The sequence below is a fragment of the Diadema antillarum genome, unplaced genomic scaffold, assembly GCF_040938485.1.
Source record: "Diadema antillarum isolate AM-2024a unplaced genomic scaffold, OU_Dant_1.0 seq00000047_RagTag, whole genome shotgun sequence".
In the NCBI taxonomy this organism is placed as follows: Eukaryota; Metazoa; Echinodermata; class Echinoidea; order Diadematoida; family Diadematidae; genus Diadema; species Diadema antillarum.
This window is the reverse complement of record NW_027271156.1, coordinates 24,892-40,355: the sequence shown is the minus strand read 5'-3', so window position 1 is coordinate 40,355 and position 15,464 is coordinate 24,892. Positions and strand designations below refer to the sequence as shown.

The 15,464-nt window shown below is 36.8% G+C and overlaps 1 protein-coding gene across 1 annotated transcript in view; it reads right to left on the bottom strand.

The window, feature by feature from the left end:
* Positions 1 to 9,971: 9,971 nt before the first annotated feature.
* Positions 9,972 to 15,464, bottom strand: part of LOC139725483 (solute carrier family 23 member 1-like) — a gene marked incomplete at its 5' end in the record, with an annotated part of 29,599 nt that continues 24,106 nt past the window's right edge. The window contains 4 exons of the mRNA XM_071636556.1: positions 9,972 to 10,532; positions 12,118 to 12,324; positions 14,024 to 14,119; positions 15,109 to 15,252. Coding sequence (XP_071492657.1) covers positions 10,459 to 10,532; positions 12,118 to 12,324; positions 14,024 to 14,119; positions 15,109 to 15,252 — 521 coding nt within the window. The remainder of the gene's footprint in view (positions 10,533 to 12,117; positions 12,325 to 14,023; positions 14,120 to 15,108; positions 15,253 to 15,464) is intronic.

Below are 15,464 nucleotides of genomic sequence, written 5' to 3'. Positions count from 1 at the left end.
GCTCGCACACGTCATCACGCAGGACTAACATGACTGGTGAGCGAGCTCGGGGCCTGAGTTTACTGCTATCCTCTTACTACATTGTCGATCATTGCTGTAGGACGCCTTCATGACATGTATTGATAATCTACAAACTGATTATACAGAGAAAGTTACCCAATCACAATCATGTCTTTTGTTTTCATTCCCAGTCTCTGGGTTGTCAGCAGACGAGAGCTGCGACGTTAGATGCCCAAACTTCAATGGAGGTTGCGGAACAATAAAACTAAGGAATGGAAGGACGGTAACCATGGTAATGACGTTGATGAGTGATGAGGACTTTGCCAGGATCGGAACTCAACATGCAGGGAACAAGATCCGAGGATATACGTGTAAAATACCAGGTATTATTTGTTTATTTCCTTATCTCTTACGCCAAATTGTCTCACCATTTCCTTTTTCAAGTATTGTATAGAGTGACAAAAATCGTTAAATGTATTTTATTTGGAATCGCACAGGGTAAGTAGCACAACCCCAGAAAGAGATCATTTAAAAAAAAAAAATGTTTAAAGGAGAAGCAAAGGGTGCCATGGCATCTAAAAAACAAATAAGCGAACAAACGTTCAAAATAATCTTATTGGACAAGGAGATCGACATCCCAAATCAGAAAAATTTAAAGATGCGCTAATGCATCCCCCGAAACCGAACTTGTTAGGCCTCCTTTGTATAGTTTGTTAAAAAGAAATACGATCGGATTTCCGTATTAATGATTAAACTGTCTGAATACTATTTCAGGGTCTTAAACCATAACATCTTAGCTATATTTTGCAGAAAAACCCGTTCAGTTTGGTTAAGTGGTCACAGAAAAATTTGGATCGTTGAAGAGCATGTCATGCGTCTGATTCTTCCAAGTTTAGCACTTGGATGCTCTTGGAACTGCATGTGTGAACAGAATGGACAGAACTTGCAGGGAAGGGAGTCCCTACATGCTGCACGTAAACCTTTATTTCCTTCTGACCACTGAAGCAAATCGGATGGGATTTCTGTAAGATGCGGGTTTTGAGTTATAGCTTCATGCCCTGAAATTGTATTTGAATTTTTTAACTGTTTCTTGAAGTTATCGTCAAGGAGGGTGCCGTTGTGTTTTGTTTTGTTTTGTTTTGTTTTGTTTTGTTTTGTTTTTTGAGGGTGTTGGGGGACATATACAACGTATTTGTCGACAATTCAGAGCAATCTCTTGGGCACTTTCGGTATTCGCCCGGTTTTTATACTAAATGGCACAGAAAAGGATTTTCCAATCAAATTCAAATGCAATCAGGCAACACAAAACAAAAAAACCCAAAGAAACACAAAAAAACCTTGCCATCTGAGTTTAAACAAGAGATTTGACACGGAGCCGGCGAATTTCAGTAAAGGGGATCATTCAACTTAATATTTTTAATTCAGTACTACGGATAGGCCTATGTACAATAAGTTCAGGTTTCCCAAGCAGAAGTCCAAACTGGATACTATGACCAATTAAGTTGTGACGTAGATCTTTTCTGTTTACTGTTACAACAGTATTTTGAAGCCTAATACGGTACATGACACAATGGTAACAGTTTAAGTCACTGTTTTAGTGGCAAGCAATGCTATATGATAGTAGTAATTTAAGAGTGCCAATTTCATTGGCACTGATAACATTTTTTTCCACTCCTGTAATGTTGGGTCCTGGCTTAACAACAAATTCGTGCCTTAGGTGCAAAGTCACTTGTTGTTTACAGTGGCCTATAGTAGGAAGATGAAAATGGTCGAATTTCCAACACGTTGTGGGGTCTGAAAAGCAAACGCAAGCAAAAGCAAGTCAACGAAGTAGAGGACGGATTGCCCATAGTATGCTCATGCGTTGGCGCAACACAATTGTGGACGGCAATATGACAAAAAAAAAAAAAAAAAAAACGAACGAAAATTCTAAATAATCGTCATGTCTAACATCAGGATGGCGTGTAATAAACATAGCTGCAGGATAAAATATTCCAAAGTTAAAAAATTGCTACCTTTATATTTTACCTCTAATAAGTAATACAAAAGTTGTCTCAACTTTCTCATTTAGCGTTTGACTAAATTCAAGCGACCTCATGGAGCTACTTTGAACATAATTTTTTATTTTTCTTTTCTTCCAAAGAATGTAGTTATGAACCTTGCCAAAATGGAGGGAACTGTACCGAGACTGCAACCGGACACTTGTGCACCTGTGCCAATGCCTTCTTTGGAAGTCAGTGTGGTGAGTATAGGGAATTAACGCTGTAGCCGTAACACAAAAAACAAACAAACAAACAAAACAAAACACAACGGGGGGGGGGGGGGGTGGGGGCGGGCAGGAAGCAAACTTCAAAGTATAGTGTACACACTATATTATGATTCGTAAATACAACATCGGCGTAATATGACTTGTGAAAACACATATCGTTATAGTGTGGATCATTGCAAACTTTCGGATTGTGTAATATGGAAAGTCAAACATTGTTATTGATTATTATTTCCTCAAAAGTTTTATGATACGCATTTGCATATCTATATCGAATTGTTAAAAGGGCATTTCTACATGAAAGTTACTCTTTCAATGAAATAGTTTTGGTTTCTGGAATATTATAATATATGTATACATATATATATATATATATATATATATATATATATATATATGTATATACATGTATAGGCGTACCTGCGCTTTGGCGTCTTGTCCGCTACCGGCGGTTTCACGCTGTGGCGATCTTCAGGCAGACTGACTTTCAAACTGATGTGCTTCTGGATATATATATATATATATATATACTGGTATATATATATATATATATATATATATATATATATACATATATCATTATATTGCCTTTATTTGTTCGCAGATAGGCATAGAACCAAAAAGTGAAAAAAGGAGATTTTCTTTACACTTTCAATCAAAAGTTGAAATCTCAGCCCTGCTGCTGGCAAATTTAGGTATTTCGTGTCAAAATCGTTTCGTCCTTATTCAACGCAAATGTTTTTATGATGTCTTGAAAGCATATTTGTAATTTTGCAACTGATTGACATATTGCCCTACATCGACGTAAGTAAGCACTGAATTAATCAGTGTGTTAGGTGTAGCCAAAGCTATGACTCAAACACTGATCAATTCAGTGCTTATTTACGTCGACGTAGGGCAATTTGTCAATCAGTTGCAATAAAAATACCTCGACGGAAGAATTTCATGAATTTGAATATTTCTAATTTGTTTGAATGTGTTCGAATGTCTAAATCTCATAATGCTGTGGCGGAATATTTTAGTTTTCGTCCGTTTCCTTAGTGGTCAGTTCTCTTGTCACATGTATTAATTAATTTATATTTTCCATTTTCAAAGAATAGCCTATGCATGTATATTACAACCCGACAAAATAATGCATTGTGATATTCCATGTAACATAATGATATAATTCAGAAAAATGTTCCTTGTTCTAAATGGATGCGAGTCTTGACCCTTTGGGTATTGTACTCCAAATGCGTATGCAATATAAATGAAGTAATATAAGCCTACCTCCATTATTGTCTTTTGTGTGGCGATACCGACTGTAATGATGATGATATAAATAATCAATATGATGGCTACTCTCAGTTTACAGTGCCTTGATTTCCCTCTAATTACAATGTCCCCATCATTGTTATCAATAACTTATCAATTCTACAGCCTGTCCAGTTATCCATACGCCTGATGTAGGCGGTTCAAGGACCTACACGATTGGTGGATGGAACATATCATCCGGTATAACGTCGTTCGACCTGGAAGTCAGTGCGAATCGTGATGCCCACGTCGGTTTGTTCAGTAGTAATGCAGGGGGAGGGATGTATGAAATTGGTGAGTACCTAATTTCATTACTTCTGAGAGTGATCATCATAATTGCCGGGCCTCCATTCTACTTCCATTATTCATCCCACTGCTCCATTCTCTCGTTTCCGACAAACGCAAATAATTGCACATGATGAACTAAATAATGCGTTTCTATGCATACAAACCACCAACTCTTCCTCTCTCTCTCTTTTAAAAAATCTGTTCATTCTTATCTCTCTCACTGAATGGCCTGAACTCCCATTCCTCAACTGTATCTGCGGTAGATTCACCCTATGTGGCTACATGCAGCAACATTGTGTATTGACTGACATTTTCAAGGCCGGGACATTGGATAATTTTGATATTTTGTGATTAAATCAGAGTTTATACTGGCGTCTGTTTTGAAAAGCATTTCAATTTTTAAGATGCACCTTTCATTTTCCTTTTATAAGAAATAATATTCAAAGTAAAAACCCTTAACTCAACTAAAAAGTCATACTGGAATCTGAAGTATATCGTCTCATACGCGCGTAACACTCTTAGCTAGGTCGTATAAAGAATTATTGAAATGAATTAATCTAACTTCGTAATTCAGTTCTTCACTTCCTTTTCTACTCAGTGAAAGAGCAAGTCATTAACTGTTTGATGGCTAGGAGGCAACTTGCATGACAATGACAATCTTGACAGAAACGAGACCAACGATAGCAGACACGCGGAAAGAATAATTCGATCATATGCATGTTTCATACACATTCAGCATAACTTTTCATTTCCCCAGCACTAGGAGGAGCAAAGAACGGACGAGTCAATGTTGCCGGAGCGATGCGGCGATGTGTGTCTCCACCTGACCAGTGCGACAATTTCGAATTCGGCGCTGATGACGTGTCGCTCTCCGGAATACCTCACTACGACCACTTCTGGTTCAGTTTCGCTGGCGGTGTCATCAAGTTTGGCCACTACGGAGAAGAAACACCTATTCTGGAAATGACTGACCCGAACCCTGTATTGGTCGACTACATTGGCATATTTACTGGCTACGGATCGGAGGGCTACTGGAAACTCCATGGATTCTGTTGAATCGAAATTGATCTATCATATATCTATTCGTTTCCCACAGGAATAATTCCGTTCTGACTAGAATAATTCAGTTCTGACTTTCGCTGTACAGGGGATTTGTCGTAACATTTGTCGTAAAGCGGCGTAATTACATGGGTAAATCTATCATTTTCAATTGATGGAGGTTTTTCTTTATGGGGAAGGAGGTGGGAAATGTCATTAAATTTCAAATATTATTTGTATATTCAGCTGACAACCACATTTTTCGTTCTGGCTCACATTTTGGATTTTGGAGCTCATGTCGAATTGGCATTGATATTCAATATTCCTCATACATGTCCATATTATATAATACACAAGTGAATGCTAAGCATAAGGCATTAGGACTAAGAGTAAGTAAAGGAAACCAAAAAAAAAAGGTACATAATATTACCGGACAGCACTACCGCATCCCTGGCAAATTTAGAAGAAAAAAAATCTCCTCCTGAAAAAGGACTAGATATATTGTTATCCCAATGTGTTATAGAATGACTGGGATAAATTTCAAAACTAATTTTCAAGTCAAAGTACATGTACAAATAAACGAAGATATTGTTTCATATGCCTTGTGCAGTTTTCAGCTTATTGAGACCATAGCAACTATGTAAGCGAAGGCAATTCTAAGTATCCTGACGGCGGTGTAGAATGTATCTCACAAGAAAAGTAAATGTACTACACTGTACTGAATTCTAATGTTTTATCTTCTCATCTTTAGTTTGCATCCATGAAGTCGATTCAACCCCCGGGAAAATTATCGTCTTTGCCTTTCATGATGTGATCGAAATTAAAATTGTCATTGCATTGCACTATCACTGAATTTGAACTTGAAATTAACAGCCGAGTCGGCTCAAATGACCACCACAATGCAATGTGTATCTGTACAGATATATAGACATTCTGAACACTTCAATATAATGTTTGTATTTATACGCACCATACCCTGCCTCACGATAGCAAGACGGGTGTTACAAGACAAAATCTCAGAAGCTTTCAGTTATTATACACATTGATAGACGGAAAATGTTTGAGGATAGAGTCTATGAGAAGCGTAGGTATTGATTGAAACTTGTCTTGCTGTTGTAAGCTGGTACACCGTGCTTCCTCTCTTGTAAAATAAAACAATTCCTTAATTTGTAATGGGATGAGAAGTCCTACTCTTATCATTAAATGTAACGGAGTGGAATTTGTTTGTACTCTGTGTGCCGTGAGTACCGAATGACACAGAACATACCATGGCATCGTATACACAATCTCAAAAAACCCTGGCAAAGAAAGGATTAAAGCCATAGGATACACAAATTGCAGGAGATTTCATCGAGGTCTTAATCCTAATCACATCGGGCTTATTTTTTGTTTTGTTTTGTTTTGTTTTGTTTTGTTTTGTTTGTTTGTTTTTTTTTTGTTTTTTTGGTTTGCTTTGTTTTGTTTTGTTTTTGTTTTTGTTTTGTTTTTTTGCTATGCTAAAACTGGAGGGACCTCGGCAATCAGTGGTGCGATCACGATGAAATTGGGCATGCGTTATACACCCACGTCAAAATCTACAAGATTGTGTCTTCAGATTTTTTTAAATTATCAATTTTTAATCTTAATCAATTGATTATCCACACGTGCGTAAAAGAGCTGCTTTGTTTGTGTCTGATGTGTGTGCGTTTGTGTGCGTATTTGTTTTACGTTCTGCTTCCCGAGGAATATGTCTAATCGTTTTGTTTGATTATTACTACAATTTACTACTCACGAGGGGACTGCATTCTGCAAGCTAGGTTCTTTTTTTTTTCTTTTTTTTTTAGCAGTCCCCTCGATTTCCGACTTTTTCTTTGCTACGATTCAGTTACAGTTTGTCCATGCATTTCTTCATCTAAAGTATGTTTTGTCTAATTGTAAACAAAATGACGTGCATTTAAATCTCATTTGAATATGCAAAAGTTACATTGTACTTTACTTTGTTTATATGCAATTGTCATAATTGTATACTGTCGTCGGAAATGAAATAAAATGAAATCAAATGAAATGCGAATTAAGCCCAAGATCTTAGATCTTAGATATTATTAAAAACATCGAGTCTACTTTTTTTTTTTATATCTTGTTTTGTTTACATATTCAAAAGTTGCATGATCATAAAAATGTCTAAAGGTCATTTCATGGCCTTCTCGCGTTATAGAATTATAGCGCGAAGCGCCGAGGGTGGGAGGGGGGGGGGGTGATAATGAAAATGTAGAAAGTTTACGCACGACGAACGACGCACGACGCACGATCGCAATAGCTCACCTGAGCCTTCGGCTCGGGTGAGCTAAAAGTAGACACCTACAAATCTTTCCAGGAATGATACAAAATAAATGACATGTTTCATTTAAAGGGCTTATAGTCCTTTCGTACGTTGCTGTTTTGCTGTTTTATGTACGATCAATCTATTGGATATTTACTCAATAAACTGTATGATATAGGATTAGACAGATGTAGATGGCGTGCATTTTCATATTTCGCTGGTATTTGTGAATGCATGCATCCCAAAACAAAAGCCCAAAACACACACACACACACATACAACATATTGAAGATGAGAAGACGGCGCGGATAACAGGGTAAAGGCGTAGCTGAACATTGTATAATTCACCAATTGCGTTTATATGAAAATAATTGGCTAAATGGTTAATGGTTTTGTGTGAAGTTTGGTTTCTTACATGGACGAAAGGTCCAGTACAGACGGCTTTATGAAGAGCCAATCAAATTACCATGGAATGCACGAGACAACTCATAAAGTATCGCATAACCGTGATCACAGCGCATGCCTAATATCCATCATAATTATAATCTTGTGTAGCCCTCCATTCATCGAAAGCAAAGGTGAAAATCAAGTCATTTGAGCAAATGGTAACAATCACTACAGACAAACAAAAAATCTCAATGAAGCTTAGTTTCCATTCCTTTTCCCTTTTATTCGTAAAAGCATGTACAAACATAATTATATGAGGCAATAAAACGATATTTTGTTGACAACTTTCAGTCTCAAGATTGGATTTATTTACACACTTTAATATTTTCCATTTATGGAATTGTTAATGGATTACTTCACACATTCTTTCTTCGAGTCATGTATACTTATTGTAGTCTTATATTGATATTTATTGTGATATTGCTGAAACAATTTTGATTTATGTCAAATATTATGTTGGAAAGCAATTAAATCAAAGAAACAAACAAAAAAGAACGTTAAACGTATGTAAAATGGATTGATTATAGAAACAATTATGGAAGAATGAAATATGTAAAATACAAATACAATGTACAATTAAATCAACACGTATACGGCTCCACATAAATATGAATTGTGACGTACATGTCAATGAGGTATTCTTCTTTTGTCATTGCGTCCCTGTAATCGGCTGGATTGCTACTCGTTCACAAAAATTTGTCACATCATATTAAATGTGTACACCATTACACACACACACACACACACACACACACACACACATGAAGTATACGCTTATATTGTTGAGCACTTCTTTCAAACACTAATAGACACAGTGCGAAAAGAGAGAACATCGAACAACATTTCGAACAAAGTCGGTTCAAATATCGACACCCTATCAACAAAATGATGAAAAAAGGCTGTTATTTATTTTATGGAAGTTTTTTTTTTATCTTATGAAAAAACAAAACAAAGGCAGTTATTCATTTCATGGAAGTTTTCAAATAAATAAACCTTAAACCTGAAGTATACACTTATATATTGTTGAGTACTTCTTCCTAACACTAATGGGACACGGTGCGAAAATCGAGAGCGTCGGACAATACTTCGAACAAAGTTCGATTCAAATAATATCGACACCCTATCAACATAATGATAAAAAAGGCAGTTACGGTGTATTTCTTTAATGGATGTTTTTTTTTTCATGAAAAACAAAGGCAGTAACCGGAAGTATACACTTATATTGTTGAGCACTTCTTCCTAACACTAATGGGACACGGTGCGAAAAGCGAGAGCGTCGGACAATACTTCGAACAAAGTTCGATTCAAATAATGTCGACACCCTAATAACATAATGATAAAAAAGGCAGTTACGGTGTATTTCTTTAATGGATGTTTTTTTCATGAAAAACAAAGGCAGTAACCGGAAGTATACACTTATATTGTTGAGCACTTCTTCCTAACACGAATGGGACACGGTGCAAAAAGAGAGAACATCGGACGAAATTTCGAACAAAGTTCGATTCAAATAATTATCGACACCCTATCGGCATAACGATGAAAAAACAAAGGCACTGATAAGAAGTTGACATCACCGAAGATACGAGAAAAGAAAGGAAAAGAACCTACAGCATTTACTGATTCTGTACCTACACACATTACAGTATGAACAATCACATCATAGTGAATCTTGCTATTCAATCATCGTGATTATAACAGGTTCCAACCATTACACTCTTAGTGTCAATTTACTCAAAGTGAGCAATCTCATAATAATACAACACTATAACGAATAACTACAAAATTATCATGTCAAAATCAAGGTCATGGTATCCTTTTCTTAACTATCTTATTAACCTTTAGTGACTTATTTCGTGTTATGTAATGAGCGCATATATCATCGGACAGATTTGATTTTTCTGCATTAGGTGACGATCTTACTTTAAAAAAAAACTTTTAAAATGGCGTTTATCTGCTTTTGTTTTCAAATCTTCATTTCTCTTTCTATAAGAAAGAAGAAAGTCTTTATGGCATCAGCTGTGAGCAGTGATAAAAAACACGTGCACACACGCACGCACACATACTTTAAAGATATCCTATTCTTTTCCTCCATTGCGGTCAATTCCGCGGTGCTTTCATGGAGACACCAACGCCCGATATAGCACCCCTCATTGTGCACCACTTTATCATGACATTCCTCTTTACACTTCAGATGTCTTTCATTATTATTATTTCAATGAAAATGAAGTCTTCATCTTCCAGAGACAAGCCCTGACGATGTCTTCTAAGTCAGGGTCTGAGAAGACGTGGATACCGTAGATGCATTTTGTCTCCTCTTGTTTTTACTCGGGATGCTTTAAAAGGAGAATTTCGGCTGATTTTCAGATTTTTACATTTGAACGCGTGTAAATTGGTTATACTGGGTACAGAGTTTAAGAATTTACAGTAATTGGGATAATGGATAGGAATGTTTTAAGAATTTATAACAAATCGCAATAAATGACATAACAGCTTCATCGTAATAATGCATGAGTTGGGGCTCAAGGAAGTAGAACTAAAGAAGAAAGCATGTATAAATTCTACACAAGCAGTGACATTGATAAAGAATGGTTTGCATTGCCACATATTTTCTGAAATAATTATGTGAGCCTCGTACTCATGCATTCTTATGGTGAGCCCCCACGCATTCTCATGGTTGGAGCTGCTACCTTGTTCAGTGTAATTTTGACTTTTCTGCTCAAGGAACACGTTTATTTCCACAAATCTGAATATAGAGCTGTCGATTTGTGTACTACAGGATGTGAAATTATGAAAATCGCCAGGAGTTCCCCTTCAAATCGCAAGTCGCTCACATCTTGGTGGACAACGCTGAAGTCGATGAATAAGTTCTAGCTATATCCATTTCCTCTCCTTCCTCGGAGTCTAAAGAAATTTGAATGTACAAAACAAACGAAAAAAAAAGTGACAGATTACTTGAATGCGTAATCAAAGAAACGGACTGTTACTGGTAGTAATGTGCGTACGTGCCGTGAAAACAAATATCTTTGATTACCACCGCAGTTTCGCAAGAAGTCAAGATGACGAGAGAAGCAGTGTTCCTGGTAGTTTCCTTCACAGTCTGAAATGTGCTGTGTAACTCTATTTCAGTTCATAGTATTTTCCTTGATCACACTGTTGTGCTCATTGTATGTCATAATGTGTACATGTTCTTGAATGATTTCTTGCAATTGCATTTTTTTTTTTGCTGTTGAAAATGAAACACACGAAATGAAAATAGAAACTGTCTATACTTTCCCGTCTTCCTCCATTTCAGTGCACATTTACCAGCACATAATAATCAATGGACACCTGGTTTGTACATTAAAAATACTCATAACATTGCTTCATGAAGACCTATCAAGTTTGTCAAATACCTCGTTTACAATTCAATAATCAAGAAAAGGTCTGTAGCTGCACTGATGCTAAGATTGAAACAATGAACAGGCCTAGAGCCCCCGTATAAAAGTAACACTCTTCCGGTATCAAGGTGGAAGACTGGAGGGTGTCGTGCCCGTTGAGCACCGAGTGAATAAGCCAATTCTCAGTTCCACTTTGCGCATGAGCAGAAAAAAAATTAGAAAAGGTCATTCTTACCAACAGGCAATTTGGTTTTTAAATTCATTGGGATAAGCATCTGTGATGTAATGATTATTCATGTGATCCTTATAAATGCTGCTTGCCAGCACATCTACCTGACAGCAAAAGTGGTATTTGGCTATATCAATAGAAAGAGATTGTTGATGCATTCAATGTAAAGTAATGAAATGGATGCTTCCCCTTGACCGACCATTCTGGTCTTCTATTCTACGCAAGTTCTCTCTTTGTTTGAACAGAATTGATGAATGCCATAAATTGATACGTAAAGCTAATGCATTATGTCGCTCTGAAAACGAGTGCAGTGCCCCTAACCGACTGAGAAAAAAAAAGAGCGGTCCACTGTGCCCATGATGCCAATGATACCAATGTACCAATGTGCCCTAACTCCGAAGTGGTTTAATGCCTTCAGTCTTTACGCTAAAGATCTGCATACTGAATGTAGGTTGATTGAGCAGTAACCTTGCTGACTGGCGTCTACCCATTCGGTAGATAAATGGAAGAGAAAATAAGCGTTAACATAGGAGTCAAGGCTTTGTGAAAGACTGCTCTCTTGTCTAGTACGTTGTCTCGCCGTTAGAGCTCGAATAGGACTCGAGGGGAGGATATAAACGGACGCCATACCCGTGACGATTGAAGAACAACAATGACACTTGGAGGTATATTGTGCAGTGTGAAACCGCACTGCAACAATATTCCTAAGCGACACATGAGTATTGGGGAAAAAACATGTTATCACTGTATGACTAAGAAGAAAAAAAATGTATCGGATAGGACTCATTATTAACTTCACTGACTGACCACGATTACCGTCAAGTACCTACCCTAATTAGGTGACCTATACACACCATAACAGTAAGTGAAGCAAACATACCTTGCTTCTTTTTGCATGAGCAGGCCCAACCTCTAAATGTTGGGCAGAATGGCACCTCAGCGAAGCAGCTGACCTTTCTGATGTAACTCATACCAAAGGGGAACTCATAACATCTGTTGACGAGTTCGTTAACCTTGGCATTTTGACTGTCTGCGTCATTTCCGGCCACTTCTTGCCATTTGCGGATCCCACGTTCTTCGGCGGTACCTTAAAGTGGAAATTCGAAGAACATTACAACTTGGCACAAATTGGATTCTGTGTTTATATGCTAGAATCTTGGAAATGGCAAAATGTAAGACTTTCGCTCATTCAACAACGGGGTTCAACAACGGGAATGCAACCAGAGCAAACGGAAAATTCATGTATATGATGTCTGCGGGAATAAAAGAATTAAAAAAAAAACATTCGGCGAAGTTTTTACCGAAGTATAATAAAGTGGACCAATCTAACAGCGACAGACGACGTGTTATAGCTAATATATGCATTCATTTCAACTGAAGAAGAGGTTAAATTACTTCAAACGCTACTATACCAGTGCCAAGCTCAGAGAGCATCACTGAGAGAGAGAGAGAGAGAGAGAGAGAGAGAGAGAGAGAGAGAGAGAGAGAGAAATAACAACGAGGTCAGATTTCACATGAATGTGTAAGGACAAAATGTTGAACCGGACTACCCCCATTCTCTCTCTATATTTTTTTTTTTTATTTTTATTTTTGTTGTTGTTGTTCACTACCATGAAAATGATATAAAGTAGAGCAAAGTTTTATATCAATGGTTTGGATGTTCAACTGCATGCGTTCCGTCAAAGCATTTGCGTTGACAGAGTTCACATAATTTGTCTATGCCGGAAATACGCGATAAATACCAAAAGGACACCTCCGGATGATTTTCACAGTTTAACATTTGAACAAGTATACCAAGTACAGAGTTTGAGAATCTAAAGTGATTGGGTTGAGGAATAAGAATGTTTTCAAATTTTACAACAAATTGCCATGAACAAGGATGATGACATGGCAGCCTCACCATTAGAATGCATGAGTTGGGGCTCAAGGGAGTAGAACAAAAGAAGATGGCATACGTACATTCTACACAAGTGAACTTGTTAAGCAAATGGTATATTGTAATGGAATTACACTGCTACATTTCTGAAATACGAGGCTCCAATGTCATCAACACTGTTTAGTGTAATTTGTTTAAGATTTTTCAGTATTGTTTCTCTGCTCAAGGACCACAATAAATTGCACAAATCTATACATGGGGCTGTCATTTTTTGTACTACATGATGTGAAGTTATGAAAATCGTCCGGAATGCCTCTTTAAAGAACAAGTTCACCTTCATAAACATAAGGATTGAGAAAATGCAACAATATTAGTAGAACACATCAGTGAAAGTTTGAGGAAAATTGGACAATCAATGCAAAAGTTATGAATCTTTTAAATTTTTGTGTTGGAACCGCTGGATGAGGAGACTACTACAGCTTGTGAGTCATATGCGTACAACAGTATAAAGAAAATGTAAAAGAAAAGTCAACATATTTTCACTTTTTTCGCATAATAAAAGAGCACTTGACTTGCCTCTTTCTAAAGGCAGGGGGAATAATATTACCCATAACATTTGTCAGTAACGAGTCAGGGGAATGTGTACGTTTTTCAAAAGATGGAATTTTGTGAAATTCTCTTTCTATTTTCCTTATATTGTTGTACGCATGTGACATCTAAGTTATTCATACACTGCAGTAGTCTTCTCATCCAGCGGGTACTGCAGAAAAACTTCAAAAATTCATAGCTTTTGAACGGATTGTCTGATTTTCCTCAAACTTTCAATGGTGTGTTCTACCAATATTGCTACATTCTCTCAATCCTTATGTTTATGAAGGTGAACTTGTCCTTTAAGTATTTCTGTGCTTACCTGGTATAGTGTTATCGAAGAAGAACCCAAAGAAACCGCCGACGAACATACTGGTAGACAAGAGAACTTCGATGATTTGATCTAACTCAGCCACACCTACAGCCAAAATGAAAGTTGCATAATACTCAAATCATTTGATTAATAAAAAAAAAGAACTTAATCCGATTAAAGTTGAAGAACGACACAATAACTCACAAAGTTGGGATTTATAGCATTGACTGAAGCTTTCGCCTTTTATCAGTCTCCCTCGCTCCCTCTCTTGTATAATATTTCATGTTCCATGTATCTATATACACCTAAATCTTTGTTTCTTTCTCTCTCAATTATATGAAAAGCTTGCAACCAAAAGGCGTTAAATCCATTGAAAAAATATGGATTTAGCGCCTTTTGGAAGCAAGCTCTTCATATATAGATACAGATATATTTAGACATATAATTGTAATTATATTTATTCAACTGCGAAGGGTTTCTGCTCGGAGTCTAAGAAGACGTTGGTTTACAAGAGTAGTATTATGAAAATTCCCTGAAAGACGTCATTCCTGAGCAATGGGCGAAATTCGTCTTTCACGAAGTTTCCTTTATTATTATCATTATTATTATTATTATTATTATTATTATTATTATTATTATTATTATTATATATATGACACATTATGTGTGTATAACAGAGAGAAGGAGAGGGAGAGAGGCATGATAGCTTAAAAGCGTGTTTTCGATAATAGAAACAAGGTAGCACAATATGAGAGATGTGGTTTCGGCGTCACTTGTTTTCGTTTCTTTTTAATTCTTTTCTACTCTTTATATCTTTAAGGTTGTATTGAGTGGTTTGCTTGTCAAGGGTACGCTACCATTTGCCACGTACTTGACTCTTTGATTCTTCTTCTTCTTCTTCTTCTTTTTCTTTATTTCCATTGGATGTATAATGTAATTGTTCGAAAATCTGAAGTTAAATCATGAAATTACATTGTATCTATATAGTAAGAGACCGACGGGGCATTGTATAAAATAAACATTCTAATGATGTGTTTCTGCAATAGCAAACAGCAAGGGAGTAAGAGTGAGAGGGGGGGGGGGGGGATTCCTACCAGTTTGGATGAAGTCTGGGTTGCTTTGTATGTAGTAGGGAATGCAAAGACCAGCGAGTATGGAGAAACCTAAGATGAACAGGTTCCTGGTCGAGGTGAGGTCAACAAACTTCAGATTCGACAAGCCAACTGCAGCAACCATACCTGCAGAAGTTGGTAATGTAGAAAGCAAAGGATTCTTTTTACATAAATAATAATAATTTTCGCTATTTCGTTACTATGAACTTTCTGCTATCAATTCTAAAAAGCAATGGTCGGATTATGACGTTGAAATGTCCATCAACGCAAGACAAGACTTCAGATATTGCCTGAATACGAGCTAATAAAAGGTCACGTGACAGCATCAAATGGAATAA